The sequence below is a fragment of the Prinia subflava genome, chromosome 8, assembly GCF_021018805.1.
Source record: "Prinia subflava isolate CZ2003 ecotype Zambia chromosome 8, Cam_Psub_1.2, whole genome shotgun sequence".
NCBI lineage: Eukaryota > Metazoa > Chordata > Aves > Passeriformes > Cisticolidae > Prinia > Prinia subflava.
Window position 1 is genome coordinate 27,333,739 of NC_086254.1, and position 16,157 is coordinate 27,349,895.

At 45.4% G+C, this 16,157-nt stretch overlaps 1 protein-coding gene across 1 annotated transcript in view; it reads left to right on the plus strand.

Moving 5' to 3' along the window:
* The window catches only part of NTSR1 (neurotensin receptor 1), a 55,890-nt gene extending 49,417 nt beyond the window's left edge, over nt 1-6,473 (plus strand). The window contains exon 4 of the mRNA XM_063404304.1: nt 1,714-6,473. Coding sequence (XP_063260374.1) covers nt 1,714-1,963 — 250 coding nt within the window. The 3' untranslated portion in view covers nt 1,964-6,473. The remainder of the gene's footprint in view (nt 1-1,713) is intronic.
* Nucleotides 6,474-16,157: the final 9,684 nt, after the last annotated feature.

Here is a 16,157-nt window from a genome sequence, read left to right on the forward strand (position 1 = left end):
CTGCTGATTAGGAAGTGCCCAGATTGTCAGAGAATTTCAGGGTAATTGCATGAACACACGTGCACTGCTCACAGATGTGCAAAGGCACCCCAGGAGCTCCCTGCTCCTCTCTGAAGCACCAGGCCAGGTTCTTCAGCAAAGCAGCCACCAAACTAATTATTGTTTTTAAATTTGTCATTAAGAGCTAATGCTGTCTGGGGACACATGCTGAGGAAGCCTGGGCTGCCAAGGGATGCACTCTTGTGTCTCCTCCCATGGTGTTACATCCCTGTTCTCCCTGAGACCAGGGCTGTTTCATTCAAGGGAAAGAAAAAATAACTACAATACCAAAAAACAGAACAACAATAAAAAACTAAAATTTCATCAACTCCAAACACAAAATATAATAAATTAGGATATAGCAGTATACTGAATGGCACTGTGGATCCAGCCATAGTAAAATCCAAAATCTATCTTCAGTAATGGAAACAGAGCTCTGGGCACACACTGGAAACAAGAAACTCTTGTTTCTCCTTTGCTTTCCTATATGAAAAGCACTTAAGGCACTGTTCAATTATGTAATGATTGCATTTGCTTTGAGCAAGAGGGGTAGAGAAATCTGTCTGCAGTTAGTGGGAATTTACACATTGTGGCTGCATTCACATCATATTTTTTTTCTTCTTTTTAAAACCATGAGTGATTTTAGGAAAACACTGAATTTACAGAATGATAGTGAACTATCAGTCTGGTGGCTAACCAAGAGTTTGCAGCAGCTTGGCATGTTCATTTATAAACACACAGGCCTTGCCCCTGAAGAAGAGAAATTTTTCCAATATTAATTCTTCACAAGTACACAGAGGAACTCTGTAAGAACTGGATAGGCCATAGAGTCCTTGGCAGTGCTGAGGGGGTGTGGAGGGATGGGCAATGGAGTCCAGCACTCCTCTATTTATCTTTTGTTAGACACTGCTCAGACTAGAAAAAAGGTCTGCAATTTTCACCAAAATTAATTATTCTGAGGAACATCTTCCTGAAAATGAGACCTGTGGTGTTTATAAATGCTTTACCAGCTCAGGGCTGTTGTTCTCAGTTGGCCCAAGGAAAGACATATCCAAAAGTATAAAAGATAATAAAACATTTCCAACCAGTTCTAGTTGAAAACATTCAATTGTGGTGGTCAGGATGTGTTTCAGAATCACGTTATCATCAGCTTGCCCTCAGAGCAGGAAATTCTGTCCCACTTTATGGACAAATCCCAACCCAGGGACCCATTGAATGAGCTGATGCTGCTCTCACTGCCAGAGGGAGGAGAGAGCTGCATCTGTTACTGGAGTCTGGCTCTTCTGCAACCTCTGTAGATCCGAACTGCAGCCAAAAAAGTCAAGCTAATGTGTATGTATGACACAGAAGCAAATTTCCATCTGGCTGCTCAGTTTCCAGAATGACTACTTCCAAAGGAAAAATGAATGCACGAGGTAAACATCTGGTGTCTGACCCCAGGGCTTAAATAAGTCTCTAAGTGCTGGTGAGTGGGGCAATAACTTCATAGAGGATCTGATCCATGTTTGACCATTTCCAGGTGAAGATGCAGATGGGTTGTGGTGGCTCAGGCACCACTGGTAAGTTCATGCTTGCAGTCTAGAAAGGTTAGCTGGAAAGCAGCTCATGCTTTTCTCACTCTTGTTACTTTGAGTTCTTCACACTCAGACTTTTGTCTTCCATCTGTTCTTCCAGTTTCCTTTACAACTTCTACCACTACTTCTACATGCTGACAAATGTGCTGTTCTACGTCAGCTCAGCGATCAACCCCATCCTCTACAACCTGGTGTCGGCAAACTTCCGCCAGATCTTCCTCTCCACACTCACCATCCTGTGCCTGCCGTGGAGGAAGAAGAAGAAACGACTGGCCTTCACCAGGAAATCCAACAGCATCTCCAGCAACCACACATTTTCCAGCCAGGTCACAAGGGAAACTACGTACTGAAGCCAAAGGAGGAGGAGGAGGAACACAATTCATCGTGGAGTCAAAACTTGAGAGAGGCCTCTGTGACTTTCATGCATGGTCTCCAAATTCACATAACACAAATGTGTTTAGCAAAGTCATTTTTGTTGGAAAAAATAGGCTTTGTTCTGCCAGTAACTTTGAGGTTATTTTCAAGCATTGGCCTTGCCTCTTGTGAGTAATGTCTACATGTATTGTAACTTCAGTCTGGCATAAATCCAGATGTGGTGTTAACTGGGAAGCCAAAATGTGTTCAACTTAGGCAAAAATGTTCTGCATTTCATCCTTTTCTCAGTGCAGAGATGCCGTGTTCACATCCAAGGGTTTGAGATCACATCTCCTGGTGGCACCAAGCAGAGAGTTTGATGAGGAGAAAGAAGCTTTGGGCAGTTCTTGGAGATGTTCTTGGAGAAGGGATATGCTCCTCTGAGGGATGTTCAGTGAACGAGGAGTGAAAACTCAGGAAGCCAGGTGGTTATTTTAGAAATATATCTCCATTGTGAGTAATGTGACCGAGGTGCTCAAGAGAGCCGCTCTGGCTCCTTGAAATTAAATAAGAACAGATGATGCCTTACCTAGGCTGGGGTGGCTGTGGCCTGGGGAGTGGGGTCACCTTTGGCTTTAGGGCATCCACAGTGCCTGGCTTTGGTACCACTGCACCGATAGCAGCAGAGCCTCTGGCAAAGTCAAGAATGCAGAGGCTGTGCCCAGATGGAGCGCTGAAAATGAACAGAAATGGAAAATCTTCCTTTTGCCATACAGCCAAATCCTATTTTTTACCAGGGAGAACAGTTTGCTGGCCTGCATTAAGAGATGAGAAAATTTGGAGCTCATCAGGGCTCCAGGCTGCTGAGATAAGAGCAATCTGCCCCAATTCTATGGGACCTTCAGATTTTTCCCATTCTTATTCCATTTTTACTTGTTTCCTCGCAATTTCCACAAGGCTGACATCTCAGTATATAGCAGTTGTAGGCAGCAGGTCCTTTTGTTCTACCTTTTCTTTTATTACTTTTTGCTACCAGAACTGTTGGCACATTTATCTGCACCCCCAGTATTCAGATAGTTCAAATGCAGAGCACAAGAGAGTCTAAACTGGGGAGTCTTTAAACCCACTTTCTTTTAACAAACCAGAGGAACAGAAACAAGACCTGAAAATTCTCTTTGAAATTTCCCAGCTGGTAAGGAGAGGTAGCATGAGCTTTTCTCCCATGTGGTTCCACCTCTAACAGCCCCTTCTATGATACAACAGATTGCTCCAGGGTCTTTAGTACCAAAATAACAGGGCTCTGGGACAAGCTAAAAGGCTTTCTCCCCAGTGGTGACCTGCACAAACCTGGAACTGAGCAGTCACCCTGTGCAGCCCTAGCTGGTGGTGACCTGGTGTCCCCTTCCACACCACACACCCTCAGGAGAGCAGGAGTTGCCTCTGGAAGGTGACAAAGTAGAAGAGTGGGCTCAGTTTGGCTTTCTGGGCTTTGCCCATCCCGTGTCACCCTTCAGCTAATGAGCACCAGTGGTGCCCAACTGAAGCCTCAGTGCTGGAGGTGTGGAGTGGCCCAAGTGAGGGTCACACACTGATGGGGACCAGTTACTGAGCCCCTGGTGACATCTCCTGCTACAGAATCACAGAACAGGTCAGGCTGGAAGGGATGCACAAGGATCATCGAGTCCAACTCCCTGGACTTGTGGTTTAGGTCCTGTTGAGCTCAGCACAAAGAGGAAATTCCCATCTGGGGGCATTTGCTGGGAGCTTCTGGTGATGAGTGACTACTTTTGGGGCATTTTTATCCTGTACCCAGCTGGCCACCATGGCAGCCCATCAGCTACACCTGCCAGGGGTGGGAGGTGATTCCAATGCCTGTACAGAACCCCTGCAAAAGAAAGGGCTCAAAATAAAAATCAGTGGGGCTTTAGTTTCTTCTGATTCAGCCAAACAGCAAGCTCTGTTCTGTCATGCCTTCTTGTGATTTCTTGCCCTGGTTGTACCAAGCAGAAGGCAGAGGTTATGTTTGACCAAGCACTTTTGTTGCTCATTGACTGTTGGCTCCTCTTTGAGAAAGGAAACAGGTAGTGGCACATAAATAAATAAATTGAAACAAAGAGGCAAAGGGGAAACTGATCTCTTCAGAAGGAAATCTGTGAGAAACCAGCAAGTATTTTCTGTGTATGGTGTGTGTGAAATGGCTTGAGCAGACCTGCTCATCCTGCCTAGTGGGAAAATCCAGGTACCTTGAACAGGAGAGGGGCAAGATCTGCCCTGAGAGGAAGAGGAGTCTTGATGTCACACATTTAATGTTGGCCTTCCAGGCAAGACACTTCAAATGTTTCTGGAGGACCCAATTTTTTTCACTTCACCTCTAAATACAGCTGGGAGGAGCTTTCTGAAGCCTCCCAGGGAAGCTGTAACTGCATTGCTTTGACTTTTCATCACCATTTAACACCCTGCATGTCTCATTTACTTTTGAAACATTAAACATTATTACTACACTTGTTCAACAACAACCTGCTGAAATGTGCTTGATCATTTTAGAAAACACTGTATAAACATTGTTGTTCACATAAGATGCTTGGTGTAGATTTTCACTACTGAGATACATGGGCAGTTTACAGAATATTTGATCACAGCTCAGAGAAACTGGCAGGTTTATTTTTGGTTTGACATGACAGTGGGAAAAAGCTGGAGTAAAGGTGAACTTACCATGAACTCTTTCCACAGTGTTTGTTGGGCCACTCGAGTGCTGAAGAGCTGGGGGAATTTGGGGCATTTATCCAAGTGGTTTGCTGACTTCTACAGCTCTGTTCTTGCAGTTTAGCAGGAAAGCAGACCCGGGTCCATGGCCTTAATCTGAGATTGCAGCTCAAAGCTACCTCTTCCACTGGCCAAATCTGACAACCTTGAGCTGAGCAGTGTAAGTTACAGCTGCTTTCATCCTCTCTTCCCTCCTCACCTAATTTTGCTATATTCAGCTTAGAGATGTGGTTCCCTTGAGCTCAAAGAAGTGAGGATAACTGGCTGCAAACCCCCGTGGTGTCCAGAGAATCACTGGACAGTTTGGGTTGGAAGGGACCTTAAAGACCACCCAGTTCCAAATCCCTGCCATGGGCAGGGACACATTTCCTAGAGCAGATTGCTCCAAGGCTCATCCAACCTGGCCTTGTAAAGGCAAGCTGATGCAGGAGAGAAGAAAAACGTACAAACTGCCCTGTATTTACTAGAGAAATGGCTCTTTACCTGCCTTTTAACAATGATTCAACTGCTAACACAGCAAGGTTTTTAAATTTAGTATGGTGTGAATGAGTTTTGCCTAGACAGAACAAAAACTCCCATCCCTTGTGTCCCTGTCTTGGCTGCTCTCTTCACCAAAGCAGAGGTGAGTGTTGGGGCCTCTGCTCATCTATGCAAATTCCCTGTATTTGGAACTGTTTGTTGTGAGTAAAAAAAAAAAAATAAAACCTCTGGAACCCGCAGAGGTGAAGTGCTGCCAGATGGATTCTGAGAAATTCTGTTCTGAAGAGGGTCTATCAAGTGACCTCTTCAAACGTTATTTAGAGGTTTTGTTTCTCTTCACACTGCCCTTGCCAGAGCCATCCGTTTGTCAGAGTGTGAAATTTGGTTTATAAAGTCATTTTTCTATTCAGAAATTTCCCCCAGACAGGACAGTCTCACCACAGGGCCAGCCCATCAGTGTTGGAATGCTCTGCTGAGCTTGTCGTATTTTGTAAGGCACATGAGACCTCACTTCAGCGAGCTTTTTGGGAGAAAACTCCATGGAAAACCAGAGGGGAGGGTTAGCAGGGCACGACAATAGCAGGACCTTTGCATTTCTAGCATCCAGCGTTCCGTGAGACAGCCCCTGAGTGTGCTGCTGCTGCAGACAGCTCGTGCTGCAGGTTTGAACCCACCACCTGTGCAGCTGCACTGCTCCTGCCCTTGGGCAGGGACAGCAAACACCCACAGGGCGTGGGAGCACTTCCCTGTGTCAGCCCCGTGTCCTCCTGGCTGTGTTGTTTGGTGGCTCTTTAACCAAAGCTGTGTCTGCTCGAGCTCCGTCTGGTCCTTCCCATCTCAGCTCACTCCTCCTGTTCTCAGTCTGGGTTTGCTTAATACGAAAGCAGATGTTGCTGATCCAAAATTTCATGATGCTGTGTCCTGGCTTTGTGATCCAGAGTCCTTCCCCAGCTGTGCCACCTGATAGTCCTGCACATATTGTATTTATGGCAAATATTTTTAAAGTGCACCTTTTTTATTATTATTTTATTCTGAGATACAATATGTTGATGTGCTTTATTTTCTGTGGCCTGTTGCTCAATGAGGAAAAAATGAATGTTAAAAGTGTGTCAGTGTCTACTTTGTAATATTTTCTGTGACAAAGGGAAAGAAGAGGGTGTGAAATCCTTCTGTGTGGCAATGGGAAACACTCTTTCAGTGTTAAATGCTATTATTGATACTGTATTTACGGATCAAAGTGTAATGAAATGGTAAATTCCTAATATAGCCTTTGTACTGTATGGTATTTTATTTTGTCATTTATTGATCCTAAGAAATAAATATCCAAATTTAAGGCTTGGGCTGCTTTTGCTTGAAGTGGCAGGTGTGCCTTTATCAGCACAGGCACCCTGGCTGGGGTCTGGGCTGCTGAAATCCCTCTGCCCTGGAGCTGGGGTTTGCAGCTCCTCTGCAGAAGCGCCCTGAGTGCTCCTGTGCCTGCACCCTGCAGCACAGACAGCATCCAAGCTGCAGCTTCTGTCTGCACGTCAGCAAACAAACAGGGGGAAAGACCAGCTAGGCTTGACATTTGCCCTGAAAATCCTTCTGGAGATCTGTTAAAAGTTTCAGCTCTGTGCTGTCCAGCCCTGCTGTTGGACAGAGCAGCTGAGAGCATCCAGCCCACTCCTGCTTGGAGTGCAGGAGCCTGAGGTGGGAATGAATCTCCCAGGCTGATCCCAGTGGCACTGCAGGGCTCTGAGCTGCTGCCTTGCCTCTCTCCCCTGCTTGCTTTTCCCTGCTGCAGGGCAAATGTTACAGATGTTGTACCTTGGCCATTATCCCACAGCAGCTTTGCCCAGAAAACTGAGCAGGGTGGGCCTTTATTGCACTGGGAGCTGTGAAGAAGGACACAGTGAAGGAGTCAGCCCTCACCCCAAAGAATGATGAAAAAGAAGCAGATTTATTGTGTCTCTACAGTGAGATTTCCCCTCCTATCTTTAGCGTGATCTTTCCTTTCCCATCTTTAGCATGATCCTTTTCCTCCCTGGCTATTATTTTTCTAACACAAGTGTAGTTTTGTGGGGACAGAATGCTTGGGTATTACCCATGATATTGAAGTGTTCTTACATTAAATGAGCAAAAATAAGTCACCTCCATCCTCCCTGCAGCTCCTGGTTAATGTCCTGTTGTGCAATAGCTGAGCTGAGCCATAAAATCTTCATAGTTTTTTAACCATTCAACCCTTTTGTTTTGATTTCTGGTAGAGGGAAAGGTTGCTTAGAAAGCAACAAGAGAATAAAAATTAAATATTTGGAATAATTCATGCTTGGAAAACCCATCTTCTAAAACCTAGCTTCAATGCACTGCCTCTCCAAGGGCTTTCTGGTGCTGCTTCCAGATGAGAAGAGCAGGAGCTTCTATTGTCCCTACAGCATCAAGCATTGAAGGATGAAAACCATTTATTTTATGGATCCTTCTATTTGCTATTCAGCCCTGCTCTGCTCAAAGGTGTATTTTCAGTCTGCAGCTCCTGTCCTCAGCACTGGAAACCCACAGCACGTGGCAGCATCCTTGTTTCCTTCCTGCAGGAGATTTCTGTGCTGGGCATGGTGCTCCCCGTGGAGCCTCCATGGCTTGTGCAGAAATCCAGCCCGTGTTCAAGCTGGAGTGAAAAATGTTGCTGCTGTCTGCTCGTGACTTGTCCAGCTCAGGGCTGGCTCCCTGAAAAAGCCAAATCCTGGGAAGCAGAACTTCCACGTCGTGCCCCGCGAAGGTGAAGGAAAACAGAGGATGTGGAGAGTCAAATAATTCTTTTTTTCCTTTAGAAAGGCACAAGGACTGTGCCTCAAGCCATGAGGGATGCTTTCAGCTTGGCCCTTATTTCTCATTTCAATTATAAAAGCAATTTCCATAGTTCACGAGGGGAAAATTTCAGGCACCTTTCGGGAAAAAAAATGTTATGTTTTAGTAAATGGCTTCATAAAACTTAATAAACATCCATGCAGAAGTTAATTTATTTAAAATTTCTTTAAATCCTGCTCTGCCTTATTGAATTTGTTTGAACTGTAGATCAGGCTGGAGTATATTCATGAGGGCATTTAAGCAATAAGGCAGCACATCACAGTTATTATTCCAGGCCTCCTGTGGGCTGGGAAAGCACAAAGCAGAACCTGAAGTGATTCTGGGCACTCAAGTGCAAAACCCCTCCAGGAGCACAGGCACAGGCATGTCCTGAGTGCTGCAGGGCAGCCAAACCAAGCTGCTGGGGTTGTTTTCTGGGAACAAAAACGTGCCAGGAGAGCCCACAGCAGCCAGCCCAGCCCCCACGGGCTGCCAGCCCCGTCCTGGGCTCACTCAGCCAAATGTCAGTGGGAAAGGATCATAGAATCATGGAATCACAGGATGCTTTGGGTTGCAAGGAAACTAAATTATTATCTTATTCTACCCTCCTGCCATGGGCAGGGACACCTCCCACCAGCCCAGGTTGCTCCAAGCCCCATCCAAGCTGGTCTTGGACACTTCCAGGGATGGGGCAGCCACAGCTTCTCTGGGTAACCTGTGCCAGCGCCTCACCACCCTCAAGGAATTTTTTGCTAACTTCTAATCTAAATAGAGATGCAGCAAAATACGTTAAACACCATATCACTGATGATGTAAACCAGCCAAGTCAGCCAGGACTTTCAGGAAAGAGGAAGAGAAAGGCCAAAAATTTGTAGTGAGTGTTGAAGTGCATGTATGGGTGCTGCAGCCACACCTGGAATGATTTTTGCCCAGAGTTGTTCATCCTGGAGAAAAAAAAGCTCCAGGAAGATATCACAACCCCTTTCAGTACCTACAGAGGCTTCAAGAGAGGTGGAGAGGGAGTTTATCCAAGAACCTGGAGTGACAGAACAAGGGGAATTGGCTCTAAGCTGAAGGAGGGTAGATTTAGATCTCGCCAGCACCCCAAAATTTCACAAACATAATGGAGAAGTACTGGCCATTGTTACCAAGATTTAACAGCATTAGCACACTTCCAACAACCCAGCACACTCCATCCCTTTGTCACTGCAACAGAGCTCTTGTTTTAGGGATGGATTTCAGGCACAGGAACTTCTGGGATTCACCCAAGGGCCGCAATGAAATCGTGTAGACCAGAGCCTCAAACCCCAGTGTTTCCAGCAGTCAACTCAGCTTGTCTTTCCCCTCCCTCAGCATCAGCAGGTAGCTCACAAGCTATATTAAGCCTCCATTCTGAGACACATATTAGCAAAACATGCCAACACTCAGCCACTGAAAAGCAGCTCCTCGCTGCTTGTCAGCAACAGCAACAACCTTGTCACAGCACTTGGCAGCTCTCGGAGCGCTCCTGACGGCGCTGTTATCCTTGGTGTCTGCTCTCTGCAGATTGCAGAAGGTGAAGCTTTGTGTGCTGAATCTAAAAAACACCCAAACAGCAATAAACCCCATTAAATGGGAGCGACCTGGGCAGTGCCACGAGGAAATCTGTGACACCTGACATTTTCGATGTTTTAGTTGTTCCGTCCCACTGAGAGGCAGCCACGGCTGCCAACAGAGTTATTAGCACAGCTCCCACACAGAGCATGAATTCTTGCAAAGTTTTGCATTACTGCAATAAATCATTTTTAGTCTTCCCTCAGACCTGCAATTGGAATAAGATTAATTTCTCTTTACCATCAACACAAGCATGAATTACCATTTTTCGTGACCAGTCCAGGAAAACACCTTATGTCATGGTTGGTGTTTCCTGACTCAGAACTTCAGACTTAATTCCTCTCCTTCCTCTGGGCTTGAGCCAGACCAGAGCAAGCAAATGGTACAGGGATTTTAAAGGTGGTCACCAGTGATACCAGAGCAAGGTAGCCAGGTTAATCCTCTTGCCCAAAGAAGTGAGCACCCTTCAGGAGGCTGATCTAAGAAAACACATAAACATGAGTCTATAGACTTTTGAGATGAAAGGAAATACAAATCTGTGGAGCATTTCTGAGCCTTGATGAATGCCCATCTGCACAACTGGTACAAACCTGTTTGCATCTGCAAAGAAACCCAGTTTGTGTTTGTAAGAGACCCAATCTAGCTCTGTTTATCTCTCTCTTCTGAGGCTTTTTTTTTCTAAATATCATTTAGCAGGGGAAAATGATGCTGTTCATTCTGTTCACAGCTCCAGTCTTAAATGCCAGAGGTGTTGATCAGATTAAAACAGAAAACAGAGTTCATAGATTGTGTCTGGAAGGAATAAAGACTCTGGTGCTGATTTTTATTGAATACAGGACAATATCTCTTGCTTATTGTATATATTACAATGACGAGGGGGAGAGCTTTTATCACAGCATGGCTCAATGCTTTTTAATATGTTGTGCATCATTTGGAGCTTGCTGGCATTTGCTTGCAGATTTCACTTTGTATCTTAAAAAGTTTTCATAGAATTTTGGAGAAGGGGAAAAATACATTCTGCCATGCTGCCAGCCTCACTCCATGGATACACCACCTCAGTCAGCTCCTCATGACTAAATCCCAGAATGGTTTGGCCTGGAAGGGACCTTAAAAATTATCTAATTCCCATCCCCTGACATGGACACCTTCCACTCAATCAGGTCGCTCCAACCTGGCTGTGAAGAAAATCTTCATGAAGAGCCTTGAAGAGCAATGTGTTTGTCTTAGAATGGCTGACTGGTAAAAATTCCTCTTCCCTTGCCTTAGGGTGATATGATCTCTGGGACATCAGCCACGTTGTTATCACTTGATCCCTGGGGAGGATTCTTCTGGGAGAACATTTCATCAATAAGCTTAATGAAGAGTCAGTGTGTGAGTGGCAGCTTTATTCTTCTGGTGAACAGGAAAGCCAAAGCTACACTTAGATGAACATTAAAATAAAAATTGGGGAGGGCTGTTTCTGCTCCACTCCTCAGAAAATGCAAAGTTAATGAACCTCTGTACAGGGAGATAGAGGCAGAAAAGGTTTCTGCAGAGAGCAGATCTCACTTTAGTTTCCCCCCAGCCCAAAAACTCTGACTTTTCTGAGCTCAGCTTTGAGGGAGATGGTGCCACATCAGCTTAGGGTGTAGGATAAAAGGTACAAAGGATTTCAAATATCTTCAGAAAGTGTGGGCACCATCAGTGCACAGTGACAATTCTATTTGCTCTCTTTGTTTCTCTATACATCACATCATCAAAAGGATTCACAGACTTTTCCCAGGGAGAGTGTAATTGTGTCAGTAACATCAGCATGCCACAAAAAAACACTGGAAAATGGAAAAAAAAAAAAAAAAAAAAAGAGTACATTCTGCTCCTGTCTGATTTTTGCATCTTCACAAATCAATCAAAAACTCTTCTCTTCAACCAAAATGTCACTTCCACTTGTTTACAACAATTCATCCCCCTGTGCTATTCATTTTCCTGGGAGATCAGCTCCAGGGCTTGGGATCTGCCTGTGTCTCATATCCATCTCTCCAGAAGGCACCACAGGGTTTGAAGATTGGTTGTCTTCATCAGGAGGAAAAGCCTGTTTTCTGTAAGAAGGGGCCATGAGTCACAGCACGAGTTTATGAAACCAATAGACTTCCTCAGAGGTTGGCACCAGAGTGCTGGAAAATTAGGAGCTGTAGGACCAAAATGAAATGATAAATCACAGGATGTGATGGGCAAGGTGTTTCATTGGAGTGAAAATTTTTAAAACATAGGGTAAGGTATATTTATTTGAAATTGAGCCTATTTCTTTTGATGCACAAATCAAGTTTCCCAGGAAGGTTTTTAACTGTGCACAGAGAAATACAGAATAGGATTGTGATAAAAATGAGGGGGAACAGGGCTGGCCAGATGATCACCCACTGCAGTGGGATGAAGCAAGGGCACAGGTACAACCCTGCTCAGTAAATCATCTCCTCACCGAGCATCAGGGTAAAGCACAGAAGCAAAGAGTTAACTTTGCTCACATCTCCCAGCAAATGCCTGTTCCCACAATCACTGTCTCTTTTTGGCCAGAGTCCTGTATTTTTTTAGCTGTTCTCAACTCTCTTGTAGAGCAATTATTCCTAAGTGCAACTGAGGACATTTTCCCTTCTGCTCAGATGAAATTTACTTCAATTCAGTTTGGTAGTAGCTCCTCAGAGCACCTAAGGAAATCTCCTGTCTTTAGAGTCTTCCTTGTAGCTACCCAGCAATGGGAAAGCTGCTAAAACATTTGGGAGAAGAGAGCAGAGGGGGAGAAAGAGGATCAGAGCTGCAGAGGCTGAGGAATGGGACACTCACCTGGCTTGCAGGAGAAAGAGAGAAGTGGGGCAGCCAGGAGAGAGATAAACACCCAAATCTGGGAAGGTTTTCAGGATTTTCTGCTGCCAAATACAGCTCCAGAGAATGTTAATCTGCATCTTTCCCTGTACTCACCTTCCCACATTCATATTTTCAATCACAAGTGTTTTCAGAGTCATACCTTCTCTCCAAATATTAAATTTAGAAAAAATGTTCAGCCACAGACCCCAAAAATGAGAGTGTGTTTGCTTGGACTGATTTCATCTCCTGTGCAAATACTCACATCTTTCCTTTTATTCAGGATTAACAAGTAGAAGTTTCACTTGAAAAGCTGTGGTTCCACCTCATGAATGTTTAAATTGAGGATAATTTGTGTTTCTGTTCATATCAAAGTATCTGCTCTATAAAATAGCTTGGGTCAAGTCTACATTTTTTCCTGTTTATGAGCAGAAATATTTCTGGCTTATTAGTGTTGGGGACAGCTTTGTTCCTTGCTCTGTTTTATTTAGTAAGACTGTAATTTTAGCAAGATTTTAATACTGAGACTTAAACTACACAAATTTCAAATAAATTTGTTCACTGATCACGGCACAAAAGAGAAAATATTTTAATAAATTGAATATTGCCTTCTATTCTACTGTTCTCCCATAATAATGTCTTGCAGTCAAAAATACAATTCAAGTCTAGCCATAAATATTCATAGCTAAGAGTCCTTTTTTTCCTTTAAACTGTTCTGTGCTACTAGAAAGTCTAATGTTTCAAAAGTCAAACACTGAGACCTCATCATAACCAGATGTACCCAGAAAAACCCTGATGCAGAAAAGTGGATTTCACTTCAAATAAATCATGAGCTGTGGTGGGAACAATGCTGTGTTCTGATGCAGGACATGCCCATAGGTGCAGAGAAATCAAATCCAAGACAGGCAAAACAGGGATGGGATATGAGCCAGTGGAGCCCCATCCCTACGGGGATTGTGCAGCCACCTGTGGATCTCACCTGAAGAAAAGCTCTCCAGTAAGAAGGGACCAGCTCCTTTTTAAGCACCACTGTGAAAAGGCCAATTCTAGTTCTGGGTATCAGCCCTGTAACACTTCAGGAGGCCATCAGGGCATGAGCATTTCCTTCCTCCACGTTCTCTCCTCTCTGCTCCCACCCCGTTTCCCTTTAAGCCACACCAGGAGCTTGCAGCTGGCATCCCCAGGAAGCAGGGGGGGACCAGGGCACCTCTGACCAAGGCTCCCACGCTCAGAGGCAGAGCCAGAGGCACTTTGGGCTGTGAGCTCAGTGTTCCTGCTCACACTGGCACAGGCAGGGGAGAGGGAGGAAGGTGTCTCATAAACCCCGTGACAAATGGGAAGGCAACAGTAATTCAATTACTTTGTGCAATGATGTTACCGAAAAGGATGAAGAACTTAAGTAGATAATTGTTTATCCTTTGTTTTCATTGTTGATTCAAAACTAATAGAATTACTTGTGCAGGTGATATCTCAGTTCTGATTCACGGGGGGGGAGACAGCACTTCCAGTGCCCTGTGAGCTGTTAATTCAACATGACAGGCTTGACCTGAGGACACCAATAATGTTGTCATCTCAGTTGTCTGGTGGCACAAAGCTGAACTTATCCATTCTGTCTCAAAGGCTGGGGGAATTCTGTGAATTTGGTGGAAGTGGAAACCTCTCTGGTGACAGCTGTGTACAAGGGGAGCTTCTGTCCTTTTTTCCCCCCCATAATCATAGCCATGGTCTTCTTACACCTTGATTTCACCACCCAAGTCTTTCCTGTATTTTAGCTCCAGCAAGGGAAGGGATGTGAGCAGGGAAGTCACCTGCAGAGTGGGCTCTGGAGCACAGGTAGACAACACAGCTGTGGCTGGGTTGTTCTCTGCTCTGCCTGTCTCCTGCTGCCAGCAGAAGAGAACTGCTTCCTTTCTCCCCTAATCCTCCCTGTCAAAATCCTCACTCATGCCTTCCAGTTGCTCCTTCCCATATGAGGAGCTGGGCTCATGCCAGGGACCCTCCTTTTGAGCAGTCCCAGTCTAAGTCCCCAAACAGCCCCTGCCAGGTCCCTCTGTGCCCAAGCTGCAGCCCAAGCCCCTGTGGCACTGGTGCCAATGTCGTGGCACTTTCTGAGGAGGGACAGATCACCCCAGCCCTGTGCAGAGCTGCCAGGCTGTTGTTAAAGCACCTGCACATCTCAGGAACAGCACCAGCCTGCAGGCTGGGGAGTGGATCACAGCACTGCCTCGACAGCACCCAAAGGAAATGATCCCCAAACAAAGATCAGACACAAAATATCAGCTAGGAACCAGAGCTGTGGGATGCCTCTTCTCACAGCCTCCTCCACTCCTGCTGACAGAAATAAACCTGCTCAGCTGTCACTTTGGAGCTGGAGATGGGCCATGGGGAGGCAGGACGTGTGGGGGTGGATGAGGGGGAAGGAGTTTTTTTCTCTGTGGAAACATCCAGTTTCACCACTGACAAGTCTGACAGGTGGAAACCAATTAAAAAAAAAATCCTACTCACAAGTGCCTGGCTCCTTTGGAGAAGTTCCTGAGTTTTGCCCACTCCTCTGTGGCAATTGCTGGGTGCTGACACAGGGCAAGCCTTGTGTGGCACTGCCCTCCTGCTGAAACAGGGGCTGGGCTCAGGTCTTTGACAGATAAGGGGTGATGTGGTCACAGTCCCTCGTTTGCAATTTTTGTGGGCTCACACATGAACCACCCTGTTTGGAACAATGCTGCAGAAATGTTGACTGCAGCCTTTTGCTCCCATTTTCCCTGAGATACTGACAAAGCATCTCAGGAAGGCATCAGCTATTTCAGTTTGGCAAAGCAAGGACAAGGATTAGCCTATCTCCAACATTCCATTTTCTATCACACACTCAAAAGGATCTAAATGAAAGTATCTGTAAGGCAGGTCCTGCCAATTCATCATCACTCAGGCTTGACATAAGTGCAGAAAATTAGTTCTTCCCCTCCTAGGGTCAAGTTTGAATTTAAACACAAATATTCCGGGGAATCTGCATCAGAGATGCTAAACACCTCATAACAGAAGAAGCAGGATAGCAAAACAATGTTATTGTTCAGCTACATTTGCAAAATTCCCATGCAAAATAAATGTGCATTAGATGACTGCTGCAGCATCTCTGAATCACAGGCACTCCAATGTTTTAAAATTCCCTCATGAGCTTTGCTCTGCCAGCTACTAAGCAAGTTTCCCCCTGTACCCTGAAGAAAGTAAGTGTGGAGAGCTGCCAACACTTTGTAGGGTAAAGCTTTTCCCGAGAAAAGCTTTTCCAGAAAATCAACTCGTTTTTTGTCACTTCAGAGAAGCCCCCGGAGATCTGAACCCTGCAGGCCCAGACAGAAGCAGTCTGGATTTAATGTTCCAAGAACAGAGCAGGCATCAAGAGTATCAGCTCCTCCTCAGCTCTGCAGGTTTGGGAAACATCACCATGGGCTCCCTGGTTGTGCTGCACCTCCCAGCCAGGCTGTGCAGTGAACCATCCACGCCTTCCCCAAGGATTCTCCTCACAAGCAGGGTAAAACTTCATCCTGAACATCTGGGAGACCTCAGCAAACAGGGTCAAGTGGCCACAGCAGTGCAAAGGGTTCGGGATTTTCAGTAATCTCAGGAGAAATCAAGTCGCTGTTTCAATTTCTCCTAACTTTAGGACAGGTAGGACAACAGCATTTTGTGACAACACCGACAACACTGTGA